At 38.2% G+C, this 24671-nt stretch overlaps 2 protein-coding genes across 3 annotated transcripts in view; both read right to left on the bottom strand.

Annotated features, from left to right (window-relative positions):
- Positions 1-9128, bottom strand: part of ccdc162 (coiled-coil domain containing 162) — a 71587-nt gene extending 62459 nt beyond the window's left edge. For both annotated transcript variants that reach the window (XM_088087886.1, XM_088087887.1), the window contains exons 1-11: positions 8868-9128; positions 5711-5783; positions 4421-4531; positions 4214-4327; positions 3078-3272; positions 2898-2985; positions 2077-2234; positions 1764-1916; positions 781-882; positions 331-486; positions 147-238 (exon numbers count right to left, since the gene is read on the bottom strand). In XM_088087886.1, the coding sequence (XP_087944012.1) occupies positions 147-238; positions 331-486; positions 781-882; positions 1764-1916; positions 2077-2234; positions 2898-2985; positions 3078-3272; positions 4214-4327; positions 4421-4531; positions 5711-5783; positions 8868-9007 (1382 nt within the window). In that variant the 5' untranslated portion in view covers positions 9008-9128. The remainder of the gene's footprint in view (positions 1-146; positions 239-330; positions 487-780; positions 883-1763; positions 1917-2076; positions 2235-2897; positions 2986-3077; positions 3273-4213; positions 4328-4420; positions 4532-5710; positions 5784-8867) is intronic.
- A 402-nt stretch (positions 9129-9530) lies between these two features.
- Positions 9531-24546, bottom strand: foxo3a (forkhead box O3A). Its single transcript, XM_042500067.2, has 3 exons — positions 23409-24546; positions 21283-22624; positions 9531-13924 (listed from the first exon to the last, which is right to left on the bottom strand). Exons 2-3 carry the CDS (start codon positions 21811-21813, stop codon positions 12620-12622), a joined length of 1836 nt encoding a protein of 611 aa, XP_042356001.1. The 5' UTR covers positions 21814-22624; positions 23409-24546; the 3' UTR covers positions 9531-12619.
- Positions 24547-24671: the final 125 nt, after the last annotated feature.

Raw genomic sequence — 24671 nt, 5'->3', positions numbered from 1 at the left:
TTTTGTTTAAATGACTTTTAAAAAACTAAAGATAAGATACACAATTTTGGTATTTTACTTGTTAAATGACTAAATGCACTAAATGAATTATCAAATATTGAAAAAAATTATATTGTAGCAACATTTTCTGCTGAAATGATACACACCTTTCATTTGTTGCGCTCGACGTTTGACTCTTTAAACTCTTCTTTTTGTTGCCTCTGCTGCCTCTGGATCTGGCTGACTGATCATGTGTTTCCTAACAACAAAAATGTCACTTTTAATATAACGTCTTCCATGAGAGGGGTTTTTGGTCCCACTTTTCTGAGCAGGAAAGTGGATGATACATGCCTGAGTGGCAGAGCTGTGAATACTCGTCCAGATCTCAGAGATATTTTGTCGTTTTGATTTACTGCTCCATGAGACTGACGAGGTTGGTGCGGATGAACTGTCGACATGAGCGGTGTGTTCTTTAAGAGCTGCGGCAACATGAAGCAGATCAGAGGCCTGATGAGATACAAACAAAAAAACCTGATAAACACTACGATCTTCATGTAAAAATGTAGGTTCTATGTGTTATAAAACATGTTGAGTGGCAGGTGAGCAGGGGTTAATTGTGACAGACAACTTCAAAATACAGACTCATCAATTAAGTGCTTATAGAAATTAAAAGACTAACAATGACTACTGGATATTTTCTGATCATCATAATAAATAAAAAGCATCTTGATAAACTATTATGTTCATGATGATTATAGGTGTAATTATATTGAGATGCTGATTCAGAGCTGACATTGTTACCTGAAGAAACCTGCTGTGCATCTTCAGCATCTCGTCCACAGATTTCTTTTTCTTTAGCTTTGTGACGAACTTCTGCTGCCACGGATCTCGTTTGGGCTTCACCTTCAGGACAGAATCCTAACAGTCAGTATCTACTGTCCTCACACCAACACAAACATTCATTTAAATTCATAAACAAATGCACAAGTGTAATGTTTTTACAACTTAAAACACTCAAGAGAAAGCACTTGAAAACAGGAAAGATTAAAAAGTGATGTGAGAGAAAGAGCAGGTACGGAAAATAACAGATTAAAAAACATTTGTTACAAAAACTGCAACCCAAAGCAGATGTTGGTATTATGCGTGAATGCAAACCATGAATATGTGACATTTGAACATTATGTCGCAGATACACTGAAATGTGTAGTAAGGTTTGGGCACAAAACCCCCTTGGTTATGGTCGGGAAAACATCATGTTAAGGCTTAAATATCCAGTTTCCACAATCCTCACTGGAAATGCAGTGATGTCTGGGTAAAAAACAGTTGCTTTACATGCCACTATCCTGGCAGGAAAAATGGTGTCTGATCCCTGAAAAAACACCCATGATTTGGGAGCTAAAAAAGCCACTGGAAACACAGCAACGGGTCCCGAAGTATAACCAAGTTTGGGGGCTAAAAAGCTGCAGGAAAAACAGTGTAAGGTGCCTAAAAAAATAAAAGTTTAAAAAAACGTTTGGGGTAAAAAAGCTCAAAAATACAACCAGTTTTGTTTTCTGTTGGTTTTGAAAAGTGGTCTACAGCCTGGCAGGTGATTCACCACGGTTACTGCTCATAAATTACGTCATTTTAGAAAAGATAATATGATACAGATAACACCTACAAACGTAATGAACTTGTGGTTTGCAGAAACGATCAGTGCCAAAATTTTCTTCTGGCGACTCGGCTGCAGGAAAACAATTTTTGGAGGGCTTATTTTTACTGTTCCATTTATTTATTTTATTAACCTGAATAAAGGGGATCCAGTCGGCCTCCTTCCTCAGAGCCTGGCTCGCACTCTTCCTCCCCCACTGGCTCCATTCGACCTCTGAACCGTCGTACTGAGGAAACGTTTTCATCTGCTCCTGTTGTTGGAAAATTGTTCTGAACTCCCTCCACACCTGGAGACACAGATGTAAACACTGCAATCTGAAAAAGTATCTAAAGCTGTCACACAAATGTAGTAAAACAGAAGTATGATGATGCAAAAAATGGACATTCCTGAGTAAAGTACAAGTCCTTCAATTTAGTACTTCATTACAGTACATGAGTAAACATTACCATGCTGAATAACTCCATCTCGTCAGCGGTGGTCCTGAGTTTTTGGGTCTCGTAGGTCAGATGGAAGTGAGCGATCAAAGACTGCAGCTCAGGTAGAAACTCCTCCAGGTGAGCAGTGTGCAGAGGAACCTTAATAGACGGCCCTGAAATACCTGAAACTGAACGTATTAAGTATTTATTTTACTACTTTTGACTGAACATCCTGTATTTCCTTGCTTTGTATCTCGTGGCGTGTGTAAAAACATTTTAAGAGTTTGTGCTGTGATACTTTCAGCCTTTAATATGTTTAAAATTTTATAATAATTCATTGTATAATTTTGTGGTTTGCCATATTTTTCACAGCCAAAAGAGAGACTTGTGAATGGAGATGCTGTTTGGCTGATCCATCAGAAGTTTGGTCTACGTATTCATAAAAATATTCACATTATGAGTTTCAAAGTTCATTCAGGGGTTGACAAAATTATCTCACCACAATGTCTATTTAGTATCTGTTCTGCTGATTTTGATGACATGTTTGTTATAGCAGATTGAGTTTGCCCAAGTGTCAATAAAAATTGTAGATTTAAATTCAAATTTCCATCAGTGGTGAGATTATTTATGTCAATAAGTCCTACTGGATACATTACAGGACACATTCATAAGACAAACTTTTTATTTATTTATTTTATTACTTTTTATTCATTTGACCTTTTTAATGTATGTTTTATCTGTATTATTTCCTTTTATTTGCAGTTTTACTGCTTTATTGTTTCTGTTGTTGTTTTTGGTCTATTTCTTTGTATTATTTTATAATGACATTATAACATGACATTATGACTCACCATGGTGAGAGTGATGTGAAGTTTCCTCATGAATCTTTGGTTGTGGATCTTTAACTTTTCTTTCACATGCTGGTATGTAGTGCAGCACCTGTTAAAGAATATATTTACTTAATTATATCATTTGAACGTATTAAATCAACATTTTAAAACAAACATCAACAACAACAGATGCATTCTTACCCTGAGGAAGTTGTGAATGTTTTGAACAGAGTGCAGATGGCAGACGAGCCACCGCAGGTAAATGACCACATCGTCCTGAGTGAGCAGGCTGGCGGGGTTTCCTCGGCCCGTCAGGATCTTTTCTCTGCTCGCTGACAGTCTGCGAGATCTCTGAACAGCGTCTTCGTACTCACTCGTCAAACGTGACACCAGATCCTGAGGGAAAACAAGGCGGACGTGAACTGGTGAAGAAAATCAGCTGGGAAATTTGTGCACAGGAAAAAGAAAGATTTTAATTTTTCAACTTGTGTATTAATCCTTTTTATTTAATCATGGCTAGTAAGTGTTTTTTGTCTTCACTCAATCGTAACAAGACAAGAAACAAAAAGAAATTCTCCTGGAAACTATAAAAATACTTAAAGAGACTTTGGTTCTTCACGTATTTGGGTACATTTACAAATTTTCAAAAGCTTTAAATGAACATAGTGTACGCAGCATTGATTACCTCCATTTGTTTCCTTTAAGCTTGTTTGTTACAATTAATGTTACTGTTATTCCAGCAAAATTTCATATTCACAGAAATGAAAACACAAGAACACAGAAAAGCCTCCATTTGCTGTTCAATCAAAATTTTATTGTATTTTCTTCCAGTGATAAAATTATCAAGGTCTCCCTTGAATATTTGTAGTGCCATAATTGTTCTTTTTTTTATATTTTACTGCATATTAAATCATGCGATGTCTGTACAGTGTGGCCTTTTCAGTCTCTATGCAGAATAAACAGAATCATGCATTATTCTGCAGAGCTGAAGCAATTGATTAGTTGACCAATAATTATTTTGTGACTATTTTTGATCAAATATTTCATAATAATCTTTTTTTTTTTCTTAAGATATTAGTAAACTGTATATTTTGGGGTTTTGGACTCTTGGTCCAACAAGAAAAGCACCTTGGGCTTTAAGAAACAGTTCTGACATTTTCTGGCCAAAACAACTGAAATCACCAAAATTGAGTAAGATTTGCTAAATTGCTTTATTATCTTGGCTGTGCAGCAGAAAATTAACTGTAATTTTAGTCACAAGAGGAAAACCTCCTGTCATATTGCGTCTTCATATGTCATTTTTGAATTGCTGGCATCAATGAGACTACGTTTGTCACCTTGTAATGAGGATAAAGCTTCTCGATGACGCTGGTGTGGCGGCAGAATCTCCTCCATCTCAGCATGAGCAGATATTTGATCTGAGCCAGCTGATATGATCTATCTGTGAAGAACTGTGGAGAAGAATTGGTTTGAATTACCTTTTTCCAGTTTCCATTCTTTTCTATTGTGCATCACTTCTTTTTTTACTGCAGGTCTGCTCTCACCTGGTGCAGCAGTGGAGGCAGACTGTCAGGAGTGTGCTCCAAACTCAAGCAACTTTCCAGCTCTCTCTGCATGATGTCGGCCTGAGACTGAACTGGCGAAGCTTCAGCCACCTGCAACCAGGAGGAGAAAGAGGTCGATAATTTAGTCAAGCCAAATGAAGTGAAAGTTGTTCTTTTAAGTTGTATTATCAAGAGGCTGCTATAAAGTTTTAACACTTTAAAACATGAGCAAATTAGCTTTATTTCTTTCAAAAATATGAAAACAAGTTGAGTAACTTCACAAGAAATGCCCAAAAATTAGCAAGAAATTAGAAGAATTGCAAGGAAATTACCTAAGAATTAGTTTAAAAATAAATAAATAAATAAAATAAAATAAAAAAGGGGGAAAAAAGAAAAGAAATAAGAAAAAAGTACAAGAAACCATGGAAATTACCTGCAAAAAATTACTTTAAAAATTTAAATAATTCTATAACATTATTTTGAATATATATTAGGGTCGCAAATTGTAAACAATCTATTAATCGTCACCTAAATTTGTTAAATTCTCAGTCAAAGCTCAAAGCAACATATTGCTTATACTTTGACTGCAATTCACAGCCTATGTTGTATGTTTGTTTGATTGTATGTTTGTATGATATAAATTTAAATAATTTAAATAATTCTTAAAGGGGTTTGAAAGCAGCACAAAAATCATGATGTCGATCCACGTTTCAACAGTTTAACAACCTAAATGTAGACCAGGCATGTCCAAAGTCCAGCCATGGGGCCAATTGTAGCCCTCAAGACCAATTTTTAGTGGCCCTTGGCTTGACTTTCCAAATGTGGTATGGACTGGCACATTATATTTGTTAATCAAGCATGATCACTTTGCATGTTTTCCCTTCAGCTCACAATGGAAAGACTGTATTACAGCTTGTACAAAAGCATCAAGCAGGAACTAATGTGTTTTCATAAACAGACAGTAAACTAGCAAACTGAACGGTTACCTAGCGGCAGACATCTCCTGCCATGAAACAGACATGGCCACAGCGAAGTGTAAAGTGGACAGTGAAGAACGATGCTTTCAGGAATGATGTAAAATTGAATACATTGGTATTGTTTGTTTGCATGTTGCTGTTGTTTTTTTTATAAGCTATATGATGGCAGAAACACTTGGCCCCCAAGTATTTTCACATTATATAATTTTGCTCAAATTCAAAAAAGTTGGCACACCGCTGATGTAGACAAATTAATTTTCTGTAGCCCTGAGACTGTCATTGATGAAGATAAAAGATGAATTTTCAGTCTCACCTGCAGCCCTCTCCTCAGTGCATGTTCCCTCTCCACACGGAAGAAGGAAACATCTTTTGGAGGTGGAACAGAACTGAAACAAAGTAAGAAATTAATTTAAAAAAAGGTTCTTGGTGTTCAAAAGCAGGTATTAATTTTTTTAAAAAAACAGAGTGGTAATTGGATTTTCGTTTTAAAATGCAAAAATTAAAATTGAAATACAAGGCGTTTCTCTTTTTCGTGGTCAAAGGGGATAAGCAACATTTAGAAAATTGCTTTGATTTTCATTTTCTATTTAGTGTATCAAAAAACAAAATCACTTAGAGGCAGCAAAGAAAAAAGGCCTGTTTTTTTCATTTTCTGTGACCGGATGTGGCCATAGTGAGAGCGCCAGCAGTTTGCTAATAAAAATGAGGGTGAACTCTGGATCGGCTTTTCCAAAGTGAGAGACACACATCTAAATATGTCTGCTCTTTCTACAGGCCACACGTCACCACCCAGAGAAAGGCTGGTCTTTGCATCAGGAATCATATCCTCCAGCACTATTTTATCTTATTATCGTCTTGTTTTAATATTTAACAAACTATGTAGCATGATGGACATTTTTGTAAATAATCTTACTTTCTATTTCTTTATTTTAGTCTTATTATTTAACTATATTTTTATCTGAGCATAATGCACATCTTTATTATAAAATTTTCATTTAGATTTGTTATTGCTTTTGCTTATATATAGAATGACTGCAAACTGTAAAATGTCACAATTTTTGCCTGGGGATCAATAAGCATTTATGATTATATTCCAACTGTAAATCTGCTATTTGCCCATGTATTGTACCCACCTACCTTGTATTTCATTCATCTACCAAATAAAATTTAAAAATATGTAAAGTGTCATAGTTTTCATAAGCTTCTGCTCAGGTATTACTTTTGAGACATTACATTATAGTATTGGCTGTGAATCTCAATGCTACAAATGTAGGTCTTTATATTCTTAAAATTTGGTTCAAAAAGTGTTGTGATAATATCATTACAAATACATTCAAATCCCACCTCCACACCCACCATTTTAAATCTGCTTTTAATGTTTTATCTACATTTCATGTTTGTCTGTCATGCTTTTATTGATATTGTTTTTATTTTCAGCATGTTTAACTGACTTAAATTGACTGTTTTTCTTCTTTAAGTATTGTGAAAAGCGCTCTATTAATAAAATGTATTATTATTATTATTTGGTAATGTGTTGTTTGATGTATGCAAGTAGATACAAGTCACTTAGTAAGACAAATTTAATTATAGAATAGTAAAGTTACATACATTTCAAAACAATTTGGAGACATTAGAGCCGGCTATAATACAATCTATTAACAGTACAGTACAGCACTCAGAGTATTTACAAGAAAAAAACTGTAGTAGTATTTTCCGTGAGGATCTGGAAATCGGTGAAGAACTGACCAGATACATTAGTCTGTGACAGCACCGACCCCCCTGCCAGGCCAAAGGCTCCCTCCTGCAAAGGCCAAGGTCCTCGGTGTTTGGTCCACACGGCGCCCCGGCTCCCTCCGCCCCCCGCTCGTCTGCTCGTAGTATCAGTTTTGGGGGTGATTTCTTCAGCGGAGTCCAGTGTCACACTCTCAAAATAACTGTACCAACACAGACAACATGTCAGTGAGCCTGTAAAGCGAAAATGTAAACAGTCTAAGCTGCTAGCTTACAGGCCTACCTTCTGTTTGGCTGTAGAAGCTAATGTGCTAGCTAACGTTAGCTAAACAATTCAATATCAAGCTAATGCTAACGTACGTTCAAAAACACTGTAACGTTACCGGCGTCACACTGACTGCTTACTTATAAATACGCAGGTAATGTAATGAAGACCCTGTCTCTAGCTGAAATATAGTCGTAAACACGCAATTTCTGCTGTTATTGCTGGTACTTCGTTCTTACCGGTGTGTTCGCCATGTCCTCTCTTTGGCCGCATCGGTTGCCGTAGTTACGAGCCTGCGCGTGCATGAGGTGTGGAGGCAGGTCCACCTGGGACACTGTTGCATCCGGTCACAGAAAATGAAAAAACGGGATCTTTTTTCGTCTTTCCCGCTAATGGCGCATTTGCACTACATGGTACTGGCTCTACTCTACTCGCCTTTGGTGTTGGGGACTTTTCGGCATCATGTAGTGGAAACGTGCCAAGTGATTTTGTTTTTTGATACTCTAAATAGAAAATGAAAATCAAACCAATTTTTAGATTTTGCTTATCCCTTTTGACTATGAGAAAGAAAATCATCTTATATTTCAATTTTAATTTTTGCATTGAAAATCCAATAATCACTCGTTTTTTTTGGGTTTTTTTTAAGATACATGGACCCCCTGTCACTAGAAAAAAAAATATTGGCATTGCAGATTTATACAAACCCCGAATATGTTACATTTGCACATTTCAAACAAAACATTTCAACCTTTCTAAAACCAACACAAAGCAAAACTGGTTGTCAATTTGCTAGTCATTGCTGTGTTTCCAGCAGCAGTAGTACTGAGTGAACTGTTAAGGACAATGCTAACATGCTGATATTTAGCTGGCACAAAGTTAATGTTTACCATGTTTGCAAAATTCAGTGCTCTAGAATGCTAACACTTTCTAATTAGCTGTTAAAAAATAAATAAATAGGCCTACAGCTGAGGCTTATGGTTATGTTATTCGTTTTGCAGGTATCCGGTCAGAAAACAAAAATATAAAGTTTGACTGAGGAGTGCTGCTTCACATGTGGGTCTCAAAAACTGGTATTAAAGGACAAAAATTACCAGAAAAAGAGAGAGATGTTAGACTTGTTTTTTTCTGTTGTAAATAAGTAAAAAAAAAAAAAAAAAAAAAAGGAAAAGAAAATTAAAAGCCTTTAATTAATGGGCTTAATGCTGATGCATTTCAACACAAAATCTTCATCAGGGCATGATTTTGATTTTACAAATTAATCAAATAATTTATCCTCTAGGCAATCCATTCAGGAGATAGCCAGATATTTTAGTAAAGTCAACTTAAATTTACTTGTAAAATTAAGTTGACTTTACTTGTAAAATTAAGTTGACTTTACTTGCAAAATTAAATTGATGCTGCTGGAAAAAGTAAGTTATTTTACTGTCATAATTAAGCTGACTTTACTTGCAAAATGTATTTCTTACAAACGCACCTGTAACATCCGGAGGGGGTTACTCCTTGAGGAAATCCATTTTCCTCGATCTCCGCTCTGAGTGCTGAGAGTTGACGCGACAGATCTGCCTCCATCTGCTCCACTTTAACAGCAGAGGACACTCTGTATATGTCACACATGGCTCAGGATCAACACTCTTAAGACACCGGGAAATCCAAACATTTCAAACATTAAGAAAACAGAATATACACTTCCTCAAGTGCTGCCAAATCTCTGCCTCCACATGCTGACTTGTTGTGTTGTATCCATGGAGATAAACATCCGTGCAGACAGGCCTCCTCTGTTTCCTGTCCTCAGTGACTGCAGCTGATCTGTAGAGGGCTCTAACGCTTCACTGGAGTGTGTTTGTCAGATTATGATACCAATGAATTTTTAGATACCTACCATTTATGTGCAGAACAGTATGTAGATATAAAACTGGGCACCAGTTGTTGAGCGGCAGCTACCTCAACAATCATGCATTCAAAAACCTTAATCTCGGCGGGTCCGCTCCTCTTGGATACAGTGTGTGATTGGTTCTTAGCTCATGATGTGATTATCCAATAGCTACTGGCCTCCTTGGTGCCTGCAGAGTCAAAGTCTGCAGCTGTGCAATTCCTCTAGAGACAGAAATAAAACAAAGGTAGATCAAACAAACTCAGATTTTCAGTGGTTCTTTAAGCTTTATTTACATGCACCATCTCTGATACAGCCAAGATAGGAATTGGAATTACAACTGGCAATGTCATGTCTCTTTTATTTTTGTAGGAGCAAGAGGAAGAAATGGAGTTGGAATATTGGCAGTGAGAGTTACTCAAAATTAATATAGGTAGAAAAAAGTTAAGTCAGTTTGAAATCATCCATGTGAAGCTACAAAAAAATGTTTGGAAGCACTGTTGTGCGAAATTAATTTGTTGTAAAATCAGACAGTGAGCAAATGGGATTCAATATTGCACTTAAAGGGACAGTTCACACCAAAATCAAAAATACATATTTTTCCGCTGATCCACAGTGCAATCAGTTAATCTAGATCGTTTTGGTGCGAGTTTCTGAGTGATGGAGATATCGGCCGTAGAGATGTCTGCCTTCTCTCCAAAACAATTAAACTAGATGGCACTCAGCTTGTGGTGCTTTAAGCGCCAAAAGATAAATTTAAAAAACTCAACAGCTATGTCTCTTTCCAGAAATCATGACACGGTTACTCAAAATAATTCACAGAAGTTATTGTGAGCAATTTCACATAAGAACTACTTTCTTTCAGTCAGACTACACCCATATCAACATGCAGACGAAAGCATGCATCAAACATTAATGGACGCCATTAATGTTTACATCTTGTGCTGTCACAAACACGAGCCTTTCACCCATGACTAGATGCACATTTGCTTCTGCACGGTGATATGCAGTGTATTGATTCACTCAGCCCCTTCTTCTCCCACCTAGCCCACGGCTAACTGTAAGCAGCACACAGCTAACATTACATTACCCAACGGTTATTAACAGGCTTAATGACAGAATCAGTGTCATTGTGACATTGTTGGGACTGTATTATGGCTCAGTCTCGGATGTTAAATGCTGTTATGTTAGCTTTTGTCAACCGGGCAGGCACAGCAGGAGGAGAGCGGCTCACTGATACAATCCTTCAGCTCTGCATTAAAATAAAAGCAACAGCTCATCTTTTTGGCACTGTTACGAGGCTCCACTACCAGCTTAAAGGCAAGACAACTCTGTTCCCCCATTTCACAATCGAACAGTGATGCAGCATTGCTTCACGATGTTGTTACGCTGAACAGGCACTGTAAAAGGGGCTTTTAATTTATAACACCGGATGCTCATAGTATTTGGCTCTGAATTGGAGATAGTATTGCAACTATTTTTGCAATTTTCACTTGCCCTTGCAACCTCATTGCAAAACTTCCTAAAAACTGTGCAAATGCATCACAATTTTTTAGAAAAGCTGCCGTCAGGCATCTCAAGCCACAAAAACATCCAAAACAGCCTGCAAAATTCTGGAGGGACTGAGTAGGACTGACTATTTAGAGATCAAAATAGATATTTTTGATTTGGGGTGAACTTTCCTTTTAAATTCAACAGGACGTAACATTAAGATTTTTTAACAACTCTAAATGGAGGACACCATTTGCTGTTTGCTGTCGGTCCTGATCGATATCCGATTAAGGTGGTAAAAAATGTTGAGCAGGCCATTAAAACAAAAAGTGCTTTTACCAAGCTCAACCGCATGTCATAAAAGCACAAAATATGTACGCATGGAAATCAAAATAAATAAAATTGCATTCAACAATAAGACAAATTCAGTGACAGTTTCCAGCTGATAAAAAATGTAAACTAAAAAAAAGTTCATCCTGATGTTCCTACAAAAACTGTGCTGATGTCGATGTATTTATTTATTTATTTTTTTGCCCTTATAGCACTTGTTCCTAATATTTATACACTGTATATCCTCTTATTTCCACTTATTTAAATGCAGAAATATTTTGGCAATATTTAAAATACTGTGGTTGTTTCTTTCTCAAATGGCAAAAAATGGCTCTAAAGATACTACACCACCTCCTCTCACAGGGTTGGAAACACCATTTGAACCGAGCACCTGCTATAGTGCTGATAACAAAGGGGAGGCTACTTATGCTGCTCCGTCTGCAGCCACTCCCTGCTATCTTCTTATTTATAGCACCAAGAACTCCTTCAAATTAACAAACACCAAAATATTGTAGCTGAGTGCTGTGGAGTCTCTAAGTGTGGTTAATCCAAATACGTGTTTGCTAAATGGTGTCAACTAGAGCTAGAGTTTCTCGCTAAACACGGTCCTTAAGTCTGTCCTAAACTCTGTATACTGAGCAGTACTTCCAATATTGCAGTAAGTGGAAGAGGAGGAGGAGGAGGAGGAGGGGGGAGGAAGATGGTGAAGAGGGATCTGCAGCAGAAACACCATATTATCAAGACTTCAGTAATGCACCTCTTCAGAAGGAACAGAATTCACAGTAATGTCACTAAAATCACAGGGTAAACTCGCTAAATAAAAATAAAACATTACATACAAAAACCACACAATGTAGATCAGTTCACATCTTGATAACATATTAACCTCTACAGATTGATATTTGGTGCTGTGCATCGATGGGAAAAAAAAGCTTTTCATTAACATTTTTTAAAATCTTTTAGTCTGTTTTTAGGCTACGTCTCTCAAAGAAACTTTAAAATAAAAAAAAGCTTGTCAAGTATCCTCCACTGGAACGTAATAATGTAACATTCTCTGCAGCTTTTTTTTCTGTAAACAGGCTGTCACTCACAACAGGTTGACAGCTGGTTTGGCAAAAATGTCGGTTTAGGTATGAAAGGGTGTGATAGAGGAGGGAAAGCAGGGTGAAAACGTAATTCAGTTTCATGTATCACTTTGTGATACTGCACGAGTGATTCCCTGAGACTAACACGAGTTGATGCTTTTCGTATAGTTTCAACAAAATGTCCTGTACTTCCATTCCAGTCAATACTGTTGTTCACACCGCCCCGGCATTGGTCTTTTAAAGATTTTTTTTTTCTCTGCTGTGAAGACACCATAGTGTGTCTCGGACACTTAAAATACAGTACCGAACTTAATGCCTCACATTGAAAATAATGGAAAAAATACTACATGAATACACTTTTACGTACGTTCTTCCCTCTAGTTTCACAACGCAGGACAATGAACCCCAATTTACATTTTCCCCAATTTTTTTTTACCCCGACAGAGCTTCTCAGCTCGGTACCCAGCTGTGAGGGGAGGTCTGTTTCGAGCTGGAGAAGCTTCCTGAATTCCTGTTGGCGTTCTGGGCGGAGGTGAGGCGCGAGTCGAAGCTGAGGTCCAGGCAGTCTGCGTCCATCAGTTCATTGCGGATGATGGAGTCCATGTCGCACTCGAGGCTGCCGTTGAACACATCGAGGTCCAAATCGGCGGGAAAGCGGTCCTGGCCGGACAAACCAGAGCCGAGCTGCATAGAGGCGTTCTTGCTGGGAGACTTCAGGTGCGGCTGCTTGGCGTCGGAGAGGCCAGCGTCTTTGTCAGAGGTTGACAAGCCAGCTTGCCAACCAGGCACTGAAGAGCTTTGGGCCTCGCCCGCACTAGTGTGGTTCACCAACATGTGGTCTTTGCGGAGCAGCATGGCGTTGCGGCGGGAGTTCTGCAGGGCGATGGCGGTGCTGGCCTGTGACATCAGCGGGTCGGACTGGGTGAGCATGACGTTGTGGGAGTCCAGGCTGAGCAGATCCTGCAGGGTCTGGTGGTCGCTGAAATGCGAGATGCAAGAGAAGGTGGTCTGCTTGTTCTCCTGGATGGTCTGCATGGGCGACTGACGCAGGCTTGTGATGGACGGCGGGCTAAAAAGTGGGTTCGGCCCGTAGCTGCCAGAGGGACTACCCAGACTGCTTCCTGAGCAGCTGAAGGTAAACACTGAGCTCCCCTGACCGTTGGCTCCGTTGTCTTCCTCTCCAGGAGGAGGCTGCTGGGATGCTGTCAGGCTGATATTGTCTAAAAGGTCGTCCATCAGGTTGTCAGAGAGCCCGTCGTTTAGGTTCATGGTTCCTGCCAGGTCTGAGAGCCCTGTGGGCCCCGTGGACGGGGACATGCTGCTGGGGCTGGAGTACAGCATCGGGGAGAGGGGCGAGTCGTCATCAGGAACCTCGTCCAACTCCAGGTTGGCCAGGATCGGGGACAGTCGACCGCTCAGTGTGCTGGCGTTGGAGTTGGTCCGGGAGCGGAAGTCTGTCCAGGCGTCCAGCTCATCACTGCTGCGGGAGGTGGGACTTCCTGTCCATTTGGAGAGGCTGGAGGAGCTCTCTGAGCTGCCGTCTTGAGCTGCCTGCAGCGAGGCTTTCTTCTTTGTCGCACGGCCTCGCGCTCCTTTGATGTACTTGCTGTTATCCATCGATACAGCCCGTCGTCGGGGAGCTTTGCCTCCTTTCCCGCCCTCTGGGTTGACCATCCACCAGGAGCTTTTCCCTGTTCCTTCATTCTGTACTTTGACAAAACGACTATGGAGGGACAGATTGTGTCGGATGGAATTCTGCAATAAAAACCAAGGAAAACAATTAGATCCATGTTTCATGAACGTTTTTGTCAAATTCCCCATGCCTCCTAACAAACTAGGCCAGTGAAGCTGCTCACAAATGCCAAGTTGACACCTCCTTATTTTGTTGGGAACCAGTACACCAGGGGTAGAAAATTAAGTAAATTACATTTTAGAATCTAATGCTGTCGGCCTCCCACACAAAAAAATCAAGGTTTTTGAAACTAATCTAACTATTGAAAGCAAGCACTGTGAAGCATACGAACACAGCAGTGTCTTAGAAACACTTCTACTTTGCACCTCACACTGTGACCTATTTCTGGCTGCTCAGAAAGGTCTACAGGATTTCCCCGGAGATGTTCCCAACCATGTACAAAATTAAACAGCTGGAGCCTGCTGATGACCGTCCTGCACAGAGTCACTCTGCAGCAACCGAGGAAAACTCTGCAGTGATCTCTGCAGCCCAAAGGCCAAGTTCACTGGGAGAGGGCCCAGCATAATTCTCTTAAGCTTGAATTAACTTGAGTAAACCGAGGTCCGATTTAAGTCCCTCTATCAGAAGATTAAACTAATCAAACACTAAAGCAGCTCAACGCATGGATCCTATAAAACGCAGCTGTGAGGGAAGTTGCTCTCCAGCTTTGTGATGACTGAAAGATCACAATGAAGCCTTGGTGGCAGTTTTCCCCTGAATGCAATGAGTCAATGACCCGCTGACATCAAACTTGCAGCAAAGCCCTCATTCAAGCCAATTAAAAGATTAGCTCAACTGGTAAACACTCTTATCACTAACAACAGCAAAGCACATATGACTCTCAGAAATAAAACTTAAGGCATTACAATGTGCTTTTATTTCCCCCTTCAACCCCCCATGAGTTTACTGGAAAAGTTGGTGGATTTTACTGATTACTCAGAATTAACCAATGATGTCCTGATAAGGTTAAAGTACTGATCTACAATTATGAGGATAGTGTTTCTCTCTCTCTCTTTTTTTTTTTTTACTTGTCAAGAAATCCCATAAAAAGGCCAAAACCAACAATGTGCTGGATGATCTCTCAATATTTCAGATTTACCGTGTAGCCCTCATCCCCTAGCACATTTGTTTCTTCTGAACGCGTAAATCTTAAAGAAATACTTTGTAAAGCACTAGATGGGAAGATCAACACCACTCTCATCATGTATGTAAACTCAATATAAAGCTACAGCCAGTAGCCGATTAGCTTATAGCACAAAGACTAGAGCCAGTACATCTAAACTTTAATAATTAACTCTAGTCTTTAATCCAAAAAAAGTAAAATGGCTCTTTTTAAATGGAGCCAAACTAGTTGTTTCCACAATTTCCATTTTTTGAGCGAGCCAGGTTACGCTAAGTGGCTGCAGGTTAATTTTCCCACAAAATTGTCAAAATATTCCTTCAAAAACAAGTCAAAAATACATTGTTATTTTTAGTTAAAGGCTCACTAATTTCATTAAACAGCTGGGCTTTCATGTTTTTCACAAATTCTATTTATGATTGACATTTTGTGGACAGAGCCAAGCTAGATGCTGCTATGCTAAGCTAACCGGCTGCTAGCAGTTTTCCTGCCAAAATGTCAAACTAATCTTTCAAAAACCGATCAAAATAGATAGCTATTTTTAGAAAAGGCTCACAAATTTCCTAAAATATATGGGCCTTGTAGTTTTTTGCAAATGTTACTAAAAACAATATGACAAGTTGTGGACAGTCAAGCTTATTGTTTCACTGTTTCCAGTTTTTCTGGGTTAACCAGGCCACGCTAACCAACTGCTGGCAATTTTTCCACAAAAATATTGAGCTATTTTTAAAAACAAGTAAAAAAATATCAAGTAGTTTTACACTTTCTTAAAACAGTTGGCCCTTGAAGGTTTTAGCAAATATGAAAAAATGACACGTGCTGGACAGAGCCAAACTAGTTGACTTCCAGTTTCAGAGCTAGCTGGCTAAGCTAACCGGCTGCTGACAGTTTTCCCACCAAAATGTCAAACTATTTTTTTTAAACAGATCAAAAATACATAATTATTTTAGAAAATGCTCATTAATTATTCAATAATTATCACTATTCCTTAAACAGCTGGGCCTGGCAGTTTTTGGCAAATGTTACTCAGACACATGTAAATACTTCATTTGTTGGCGACTATTTTCAACTGCAAAATTATACGTGGTATGGCTTTGAAAACACATAAAAACACATAAAAAGTTATTTTTTTTTCTTCATGGGATTTGTTATGAGAAGAAATAACAAAATATCCTCTGACTTCACCTTTAACTCAACCCGCTTCAATGTGGCTTAAAACCTACCTTCCCTCATCAGCTGGCATGTGTCAATTTCCATTAGCTGGTTTTATAACCAGAAGGCTGAGTTGATAATTAAAAGCAGAAAAATCTCTGATTATTTGATAAAGAGTGCCAAGAATATGAAGACAGCACTCCAAATGTCACAGCAGTGCAGGTGTTAACAAAACACACAGTGGGAGCGACTCCCAGAGCGCACAGTTTGTTTTTGAATTTCATGTTTTCTTTGCCTGCACCTGTGACTGGAGGAAATATGGATGTTTTTAGTCTTGCGCGGGAGGTCTCTCTTTTTTAATTTGGCTGAAAATCTGCACAAATGTCCATAAAACAAGGCTATATGTAAAATTTGGGAAAACCTGCTGCTGTAAGTATGCAAATTTTAACACCATTTGCATGCTGAGGACACATTACTCGACTAAAATGGACTAACTCCACTAACACCAGTGCTATTGTGACTAAAGGCAGTTATAGAGGACGACACACGTTCATGATTTCACTATTAAAAACATGGTTGACAACAACATTTTATAGACTAAATTAAGTGATCACCCAAGACAATAATTGTGTGATTGATTGTGAAAATAACTGATCAAGCAGACTGGAGTGATGCATCCCAATTTTTTAGCAGGATTTTAGTGATGACACGTTCTAACTATATGAAAAAGAGTGTCTGTAGATGTTTTTTTTTAAAATGCATGATATCTAACATCACATTTGTCAGCTGGGTCAGTTTCACTGTCTGTTAATCCATAAAAAGTACAGACTTTTTAAAACTAAATCATTTGCACAGGGTGTGGACACAATGAAGCAACAGCTGTCCTATTCAGTCTGAAGAAATCAAATACAACAGCCCTGCAATAAATAAATAAAACCTTTGTGACACTGATTCTGGTTGTGCCTGTCAGAGCAGTTTTGATTCAACTCTGTGGTCATTTATGAGGCTGTAAATTGCAGTGTTGCTGTATTGGATTGTATTATATTACAACAGGTGGACTGAATAGCAGGTGCACTTTGCAATATAGCAGAGTACAGTACAATAAAACATAATCTGCAACCTCAGAAATGCCCAGATAGTTCAGTTTTACTCTTTGATGCATGAAAAATGTGTTACAGCTGCAGTTTTATATTACATAGGTATTGAATTTGAATTTGAAAATGTTATGCTGCACAGACGATGCTTTCATTGTGTCGACCTCTTGGATACAGATAGCTGAGGTTTGCTTTGAAACCTGAATAAATTCACTTAATTAATTTCAAAAACATTGGAACAAGGTGATGAGTAACCTAAGAAGAAATAACTCAAAATTATCAAGAAATTAATAAAAAAGCTGCAAGAAAATTAACTGAAAATTAGTACAAAAAAGAAGAATGAGGGAGAAAAAACAAACAAACAAAATGACCTGAGAAAATTGCATGAAAAATATGGTAATTCTGTGAAATAACTTTGAATATATAATTGTGATAAATATAATTAGTGCTTTCTGGACATTTTTCCCCAATCTTTTTTTTAAAATCTAAATCTTTTTATTTCATGAAATTTTTTAAACATATCTTGCAAAGTTTCAAGAAATTTTCCACAAAGTGCATTTTTTTCCCAACATTTTCATTATGAATCAAACCAATTTTCTGCAGGTTTCAGTGGTTTAAATATTTCTGAAAGGGGTGTGAATGCAGTACAAAAAACATGATCCAAATGTCAAAGGGGTAAACAGTATTTCTGGCATCACATGCAAAATTCCTGTTATATTTTCGATGAGAAAACAGTCTGTGTGACATGCAGCAGCAACAGCTACCAGGCCTGCTTCTTAAAAATAAAGATCTCGAGGACATTATTGAATATTTGAAGCTTTAGAGATGTGTTAAATGTCCTGTGTGCTACACAGGTAGATACAGTAGGAACCATACGACGTATAAAAGATAAATCACAAAGAGCAACTCCTGCCTGCCCCTCCCCCATGCAGTCATAGCAGCTCTGCAGCACCCTTTGAGCAGAGAGCCTCGTTCTGAGCGGGGACTGGAGCAATGCCAGTTTCGCCAGAGCCAGATCCAAAGAGAAACACTGAGCTTCTCTCACAGTGCTACACATTGACCTACATAATTTATAGTCAGCTGATTGATTCTTGTGCCCGGGCCACGTGAAAAAGACAGTGTGGCACACGGCGGGGGTCGAGCCGCTGGCTGGTCATCTGTATGGGAGCTGAGTATTTTGTTTGGATTCACAACAGAGGGGGGGATTTAACCTCGTGTTGGAGCTGCACACAAAGGTTGTCATTGAATGTGGTGCGGAGAAGTGTGACAGGTCTGGATTTACAACCTCTCGGTCCCACCCTCCACACGCTGCTGAGGACAGTTTTGCACACAGTCCCCCTTATGCAGATGAACCAACCTTAAGCTTATTGCTGAATGTCACACAGCCACAAAGCATCTCTCAGGAAATGCTGATATCAGCACTTCTGAAAGCCTAACATTAACCCTTTGCAGTCTGGATTGATAGCAGTTTTCTTGTGCCGCGTTTAGATGCCTTTAAGGCCTTTAAAACCTGAGCAAATTGGTTTGATTTCTTTCGAAAACATAGAAAAAAGGCCAACTGGGCAAGAAATGTCCCATTATAAAACGGTTTAAAACACAGGGGAAGATAATATATATGCAAAAATGGAGAATTTTTTATTTATAATATAATTATAATAATTTTACATTTAAAATATAGTACTTTTTACTTTACTACATTTATTTGAATGCTTTAGGTACTTTACAAATTATGATTTTTGCATAAAAAAACCTAAGGGTTTATAAAATGTTTTGTTACAAATTAAAATATCAAACTACAGCTGCAATGATTATTTGACTGATCTGTCAATCGACAGAAAATCAATTGCCAACTGTTTTGATAAACAAGATGGAAAATTATTCTAAAATTAGTTTTTATAAAAAATAATGCTAATAATAATATAGTATAAAATAATAACTTTAACCCAGCCAATATCTGTCTGCAGCTCCTAAATACACTGAGTAGCATCCAAAACATGAATGAAAACTGACCGCCGCTATCTGAAGTATTAACTGTTTCTGTGCAGATTAATCAGTTATTAGCATCGACACACAGCTTAAATTTTATACTCAGCTTCCCATCAACATGTCACATCAGTATGCGGAGGTTTAAACCACAATCTTGACCCTTACTGTAATTTCTTCATGAAGAAACTCCCTGGAAAATCAGCCTGCATCCCACATCCTACAGTTGCACCGGATTACAAACCTATTTCCAGAGTTTTTTCTACCCCCCACACCATCTAAATCCTGCAAAGCTCAAAGCTTTCATCAGACTTGATTCCATGACAGATGAATTGGTTTTCCAGGCCGAACTAATCCTTAAAATCAAACAGAAGCAGCTAGGGCCCCGCCGGAGCCTGTAAGTAAGAAGCCCCTGTGCTGCAGCGTGAGCAGTTTGTCTGAAAGTGAAATTAACTTTGCATCGCCTGTTTTGAGTCTCGACTTTCATACACACGACGGCTGTGTTTAGTGGATTAGTGTGTGCTCTGATTTTGCTTTAGGTGCAGGAGTAATAGTGTGTGTAATTTGATGCACACACTATTACAGCTGCACCCTTTTATTTTGATAGCAACATGGGTCATTTTACACCATGTGCTTGTCAGGCAGCCACATATTTCCAAACCCCCTGCTGATTGTTTACACAGGCTTTATACAGGCTCCCAAATGTGCCTTAAAATAAACCTGAAATCCGAAATTATCCCATATATTGTGGTTTCTGCAATTTCCTCTATCTCTACATTAACATAGCTGTATGCTTTGTGCAGTGGTGGAATGTAACTGAGTACATTTACTCAAGTAATGTACTTAAGTATGAACTCAAGGTACTTTACTTGAGTAATTTATTTTTAAATTTTATTTAATTTAAATAAAATATGTTTTTAAACAAATTAAATTATCAAACTGTACACAAGTACAGCTGAAATGATAAGCTGTTTAATCAGTCAATTGCAAACTATTTTGATAAACATTTAAGTCTTTTTCTATATTTTTAAAAATAATTTTGAGCTTTGGGGGTTGTTCTATTCATTTTTGTTTATAATTTTGACGTTTTTATGTTTTTTTTTCTTCTTTTGGGCATTTTATGGGGTGTGTTTTTTTCTATTTTTTAAATTATGTGAGTTTGGCTGTTTTTCTTTTTTTCTTAAATAATTTTGATTATTTGGATGTTTTTCTATTTTTTTAAATAATTTTGGTTATTTTCATGTTTTTCTTTGAAGTGTGGGTATTTTTTCAATTTTCTTTTTTAAATAATTTGTCTGTTTTTAATAAATTTGAGTTTTTTGGGTGTGGTGTTCTTTTTTGTGTGTATGGAGAGGTTGAACATTTTTCGGCATTGGCTACTTTTACTTTTCAAACTGTAGTTACATTTTCTTGGTTATGTTACTTTTTTAAGTACCATCTTGGTCTTATAGTTAAGTAAAGGATCTGAATATTTCTTCCACTGCTGGCCTTGTGTGTCTTTAAGTGTCCACAGCTTGGGTCTTTGTTATGATGACAGCACCAGCATGTTACAGTTGTTTTTTTTAAAAAGAAAAAAAAAATATATATATATATATATATATATATATATATATATATATATATATATATATATATATATATGTTAGGATGTATTTTTCTTCCTTTCTTTTTTTTTTTATAATAATTTTGAGTTTTGGGTTGCTTTTTTCTTTTTAGAATTTTGAGGTTTGGTGTTTTTTCTACTTTCTTTTTTTTATTTAAATAAGTTAGGGGGGTTAAAATGTTCTTTTTTTTAAATAATTTTGAGTTTTTTGGGTGTGTACTTTTTTTGTTCTGTTTGAAGATTTTTCTGGATTATATTTTCTATCTTCAAAGCATGATTTTTAGTGTAACTGAGTATTTTCACAGTGTGGTATTAGTACTTTTACTTAAGTAACTGATCTGAATACTTTGTATTTTGGCCTTGTGTGTCTTTACATGACCACATCATGGGTCTTTGTTATGATGACAGCACCAGCATGTCACTGCTCACCTTCCAGCCAGCAGAGCTATTGCTGTCGCCTTTGTCCTTGAAATATGGCACAGACCTCACCATCCAGTCATAGATTTGGGACAAGGTCAGCCTTTTCTCGGGGGAGCTCTCGATGGCTTGGGTAATGAGGTCTGCATAGGAGTAGTTGCCCCAGGCGTTCCTGCGGGCGGAGGACTTCCTCAGCTGCTGGGAGGCAGAGCCGCCCGGAGCCGCGGCGGGGGTCTGCGCCGAGGAAGGCGAGCCATCGGCGGCCTCCTCCTTGCAGGGGCCGCGCTGGACCTCCACAGGCTGTGAGACGGAGCTGCTGCTCGGTTTAACAACGCCGCCGCTGGCTTGCTGAGCGCTCTCCGTGCTGCCACCCTCATCATCCTCTTCTTCAGGGATTACGTCAGTGTCATTTGTCCCGGGCTTGCCCGCACCAGACTCGGGACGGGGCAGGGGCCAAGTGCAGGACCGTGGCCGCTTCTGGGGCTCGAAATCCGGGTCGATCTCCACGTTTAAGGGAGGCTCGTTGCGCGGCGCCTCAGCCATGTTAATCTGAATATCTCGGTCGCTGCACAAAAGGTTATAAAATCACTCAGGTCGCATTCCATCAATGTTGTGTGCACGCTTCTGAGACGGTTTATTTACTATGCACGGTATGCAAATGTCCAGCCTGCAGCCCAGCACGTGTCTGTCTGTCTGTCCTCCTGCAAGGCGTCTATCCGCAGAGCAGATCGGGCTGACCAGCATTAACAAAACATTGCCTTTTCTCGTGCACAGCCCACACCCTCGTCTGCATGCATTGCAATTTCGCGAAATGTGGGGTTAAAGATAGGAAGAGGAGAGTCTTCGGAGGAATCCAAACAGCGTTCCTTTACAAGCGCCCGCGTCCTGCACCGCGATCCTGCGACGTGCATGCCAGAGAAAAAAAGAAAGAAAAATACTACACCTTAATGCCACCACATCAGCTTTATCACTCCGCACACAGCTGCCATCTTGACCATTTCCTTTCCCAAGTTCTTTATCATCCGTGCAGAGAGCTGCCAGCCGTCTGTGCAGCGCGCTGCTGTCCAGATACCATCAAGGCGGAGATTGCTTTCTCAAGGCCCCGCAGCAGCTTTCTTTAAAAACAGGGCCAGTGGAGAAATGTGACGAGGCTCAAATCCGCCCTCTCAAGAGCTAAAAAAACATGATGCATTGTGGCTGTGCATCTCAGGCATCTTGAACAGGCCAGCACGGTCTCCTCCGTGTATCCAGCAGCCTGCAAACGCTCTTCATTCAATCTGCTGCTGCTGTGGTTGGTGCAAACGCTGCGAGTCCGAGAGAAGGAAAACCTCACGATCCTGCCCCCTGGACTGCACTGAAATTAAAGTGACAGTGTGGAGAAGTCCGCAGGCCAGTGACATCACCGTTTACACCTTCAATACATGACCAAAGCATTTTAAAACAGTCTCTAATAATGCAAAAATACAAAGATAAAGTAATGCTGTCATTTGACTTGAATATTCAACTCATGAAATAGAAGTAATTATACATGCACGTAGATGTTTTTGTCGAAAATGACTGAGAACTAGATTTTGTGCAATATTAGCTTTAGATCTGTTGTTGCAAAAATGATAAAAAAAAATTTAAAAAATGCAACCAAGATTATAACCAGAAATACTGAGGACATTCAAAATTCATAAAATCTCTAAAAATGTTCAAGTATTTGCATTTTTTAATCAAAATTGTCTCCCGCAGCCTGTTTCAAAAGGATAGTAGTAAAATTATATTGAATAAATAATGACCTTATTTATTTATTCCTTTATTGTAATATTATAGTGGATAAATACTGACCATATATATATATTTGTTGTCAGAGTAGTCAAACTTTTAAAACATTTGCATTTAAATATGTTTAAATCTCCCCTTAAAATTACCCACCTTGTGTTATTTCTTTTCTTTTTCTTTTTATTGTGCCATGTAATTTTTCAATCAGGCTGCTGGTTGATCGCAGCTAAAATATAATTATTGTTTTTGGGTTGTTTGTTTTTTAATTACAGTACTAATGTCAGTAAGTTTGTAATAAATGGCAACTATTGTAAACTGCAAATTATGTACATACTTTATCGCTCAAAGGGATCATTCGTTTATTAATTACTCACCCAGTGTTATGTTGAATACTTGAAGAAAACATTGTTTTTCTCACATGGTGATTGAAGAATCTAAAAACAGAGGAAATCCTAGATGAAATTAAGAAAAAGGAGTCTGTGTTAAACAACAGCAGAACTCTATCAAAGCATCTGTTTACAAACTGTCACACAGCTCGTGCAGTCCAAGTCTCGTTTATCCAGCCGTATGTTCAGACAGTAAACTGAGCAGAAAACCAGACTCCACTGACAGAAACTCTAATTCTAACTTCACAGGACACGACAGCTGCTGATCTGCTGCTGCCTCCAACACTTAGTTAGTTTGTGTTATTGAGTTAATTCAATGGTTTAATGGATAAGTTTAGATTCCCCAAATTCACACAAAAACACAAATGAACAACTGATCGAGACAACAGCAGACCAGCAGCTCCACTGTTAAACAAAGTAAAACGTGTGGTTTTTTCAGTGGAGTCTGGCTTTAAAGACCAGCATACATATGTTTCACTTTTAGTTCAATTCCCTGTCTAAAAGGGCTGCATGTTTTAGTACTGAGCTTACAACTGGATAAATGAGACTTGAAATATACCGCACAAATTATGTGACAGTTTATAAATGACTGTTTTGATAAAATTTTGCTATATATTCTTATTATTATATACATTACATATTATGCTATATATATTAAACACAGACTAGTATTCATTATAAATTTTCTCAATTTTTTGGATTCTTCGTTTACCGCGGAGGCTATGAGAAAAATAAAGTTTCTTCTCAAATTCAACATTAACGCACGGTGAGAAAATTGTCACTTTAGGGGAGTTAAGTGTTTCTTCTGTAGCTTTGCACACATATTTATGTTCTTATTGTTTTACCTTACATACTAGTTTTATACATTGCATTGTAACATAAGGCACAGTTTTATGGTTTTATATTTACACACTCAGCACATTACCCTTATTATAATTTAAATTTCACGGATTAGAGCTGTCTATTTTGATATTTTACATGTATGTTTACACATTTACATACTGAGCATATTTACATGCTTTTTAAATACTTAAATATTTACATACTGTGTCAATTATTTGCTTTTTCCTGTATTTCAATTCATATTCTTTTATACTTGTGTTGTTACTATAATTCTCTGTGCTGGCATCAGAGCGACTGTAACGGACCGCAACTTCCCCCCTGAGATCAATGAAGTATTTCTGACTCTCATTCCTTCAGATAACTACGTTTAATTTTTGGACTGAATAAATAAAACTGACTAGACCAAAC

This window comes from Plectropomus leopardus, chromosome 14 (genome assembly GCF_026936395.1).
Source record: "Plectropomus leopardus strain MGB_pleo_1.0 chromosome 14, ASM2693639v1, whole genome shotgun sequence".
Taxonomy (NCBI): Eukaryota; Metazoa; Chordata; class Actinopteri; order Perciformes; family Serranidae; genus Plectropomus; species Plectropomus leopardus.
Note: the sequence above shows the minus strand (reverse complement) of the source record. Positions and strands in the feature narration are given on the sequence as shown.

Bases quoted from the DNA above. Each gene is read 5' to 3' on its own strand.
- foxo3a (XM_042500067.2), bottom strand. From the start codon at position 21,813: ATGGCTGAGGCGCCGCGCAACGAGCCTCCCTTAAACGTGGAGATCGAC. The intron at 13,925-21,282 runs GTGAGCAGTGAC...TTTTTATTGCAG, and splicing joins ATAGCTCTGCTGGCTGGAAG to AATTCCATCCGACACAATCT.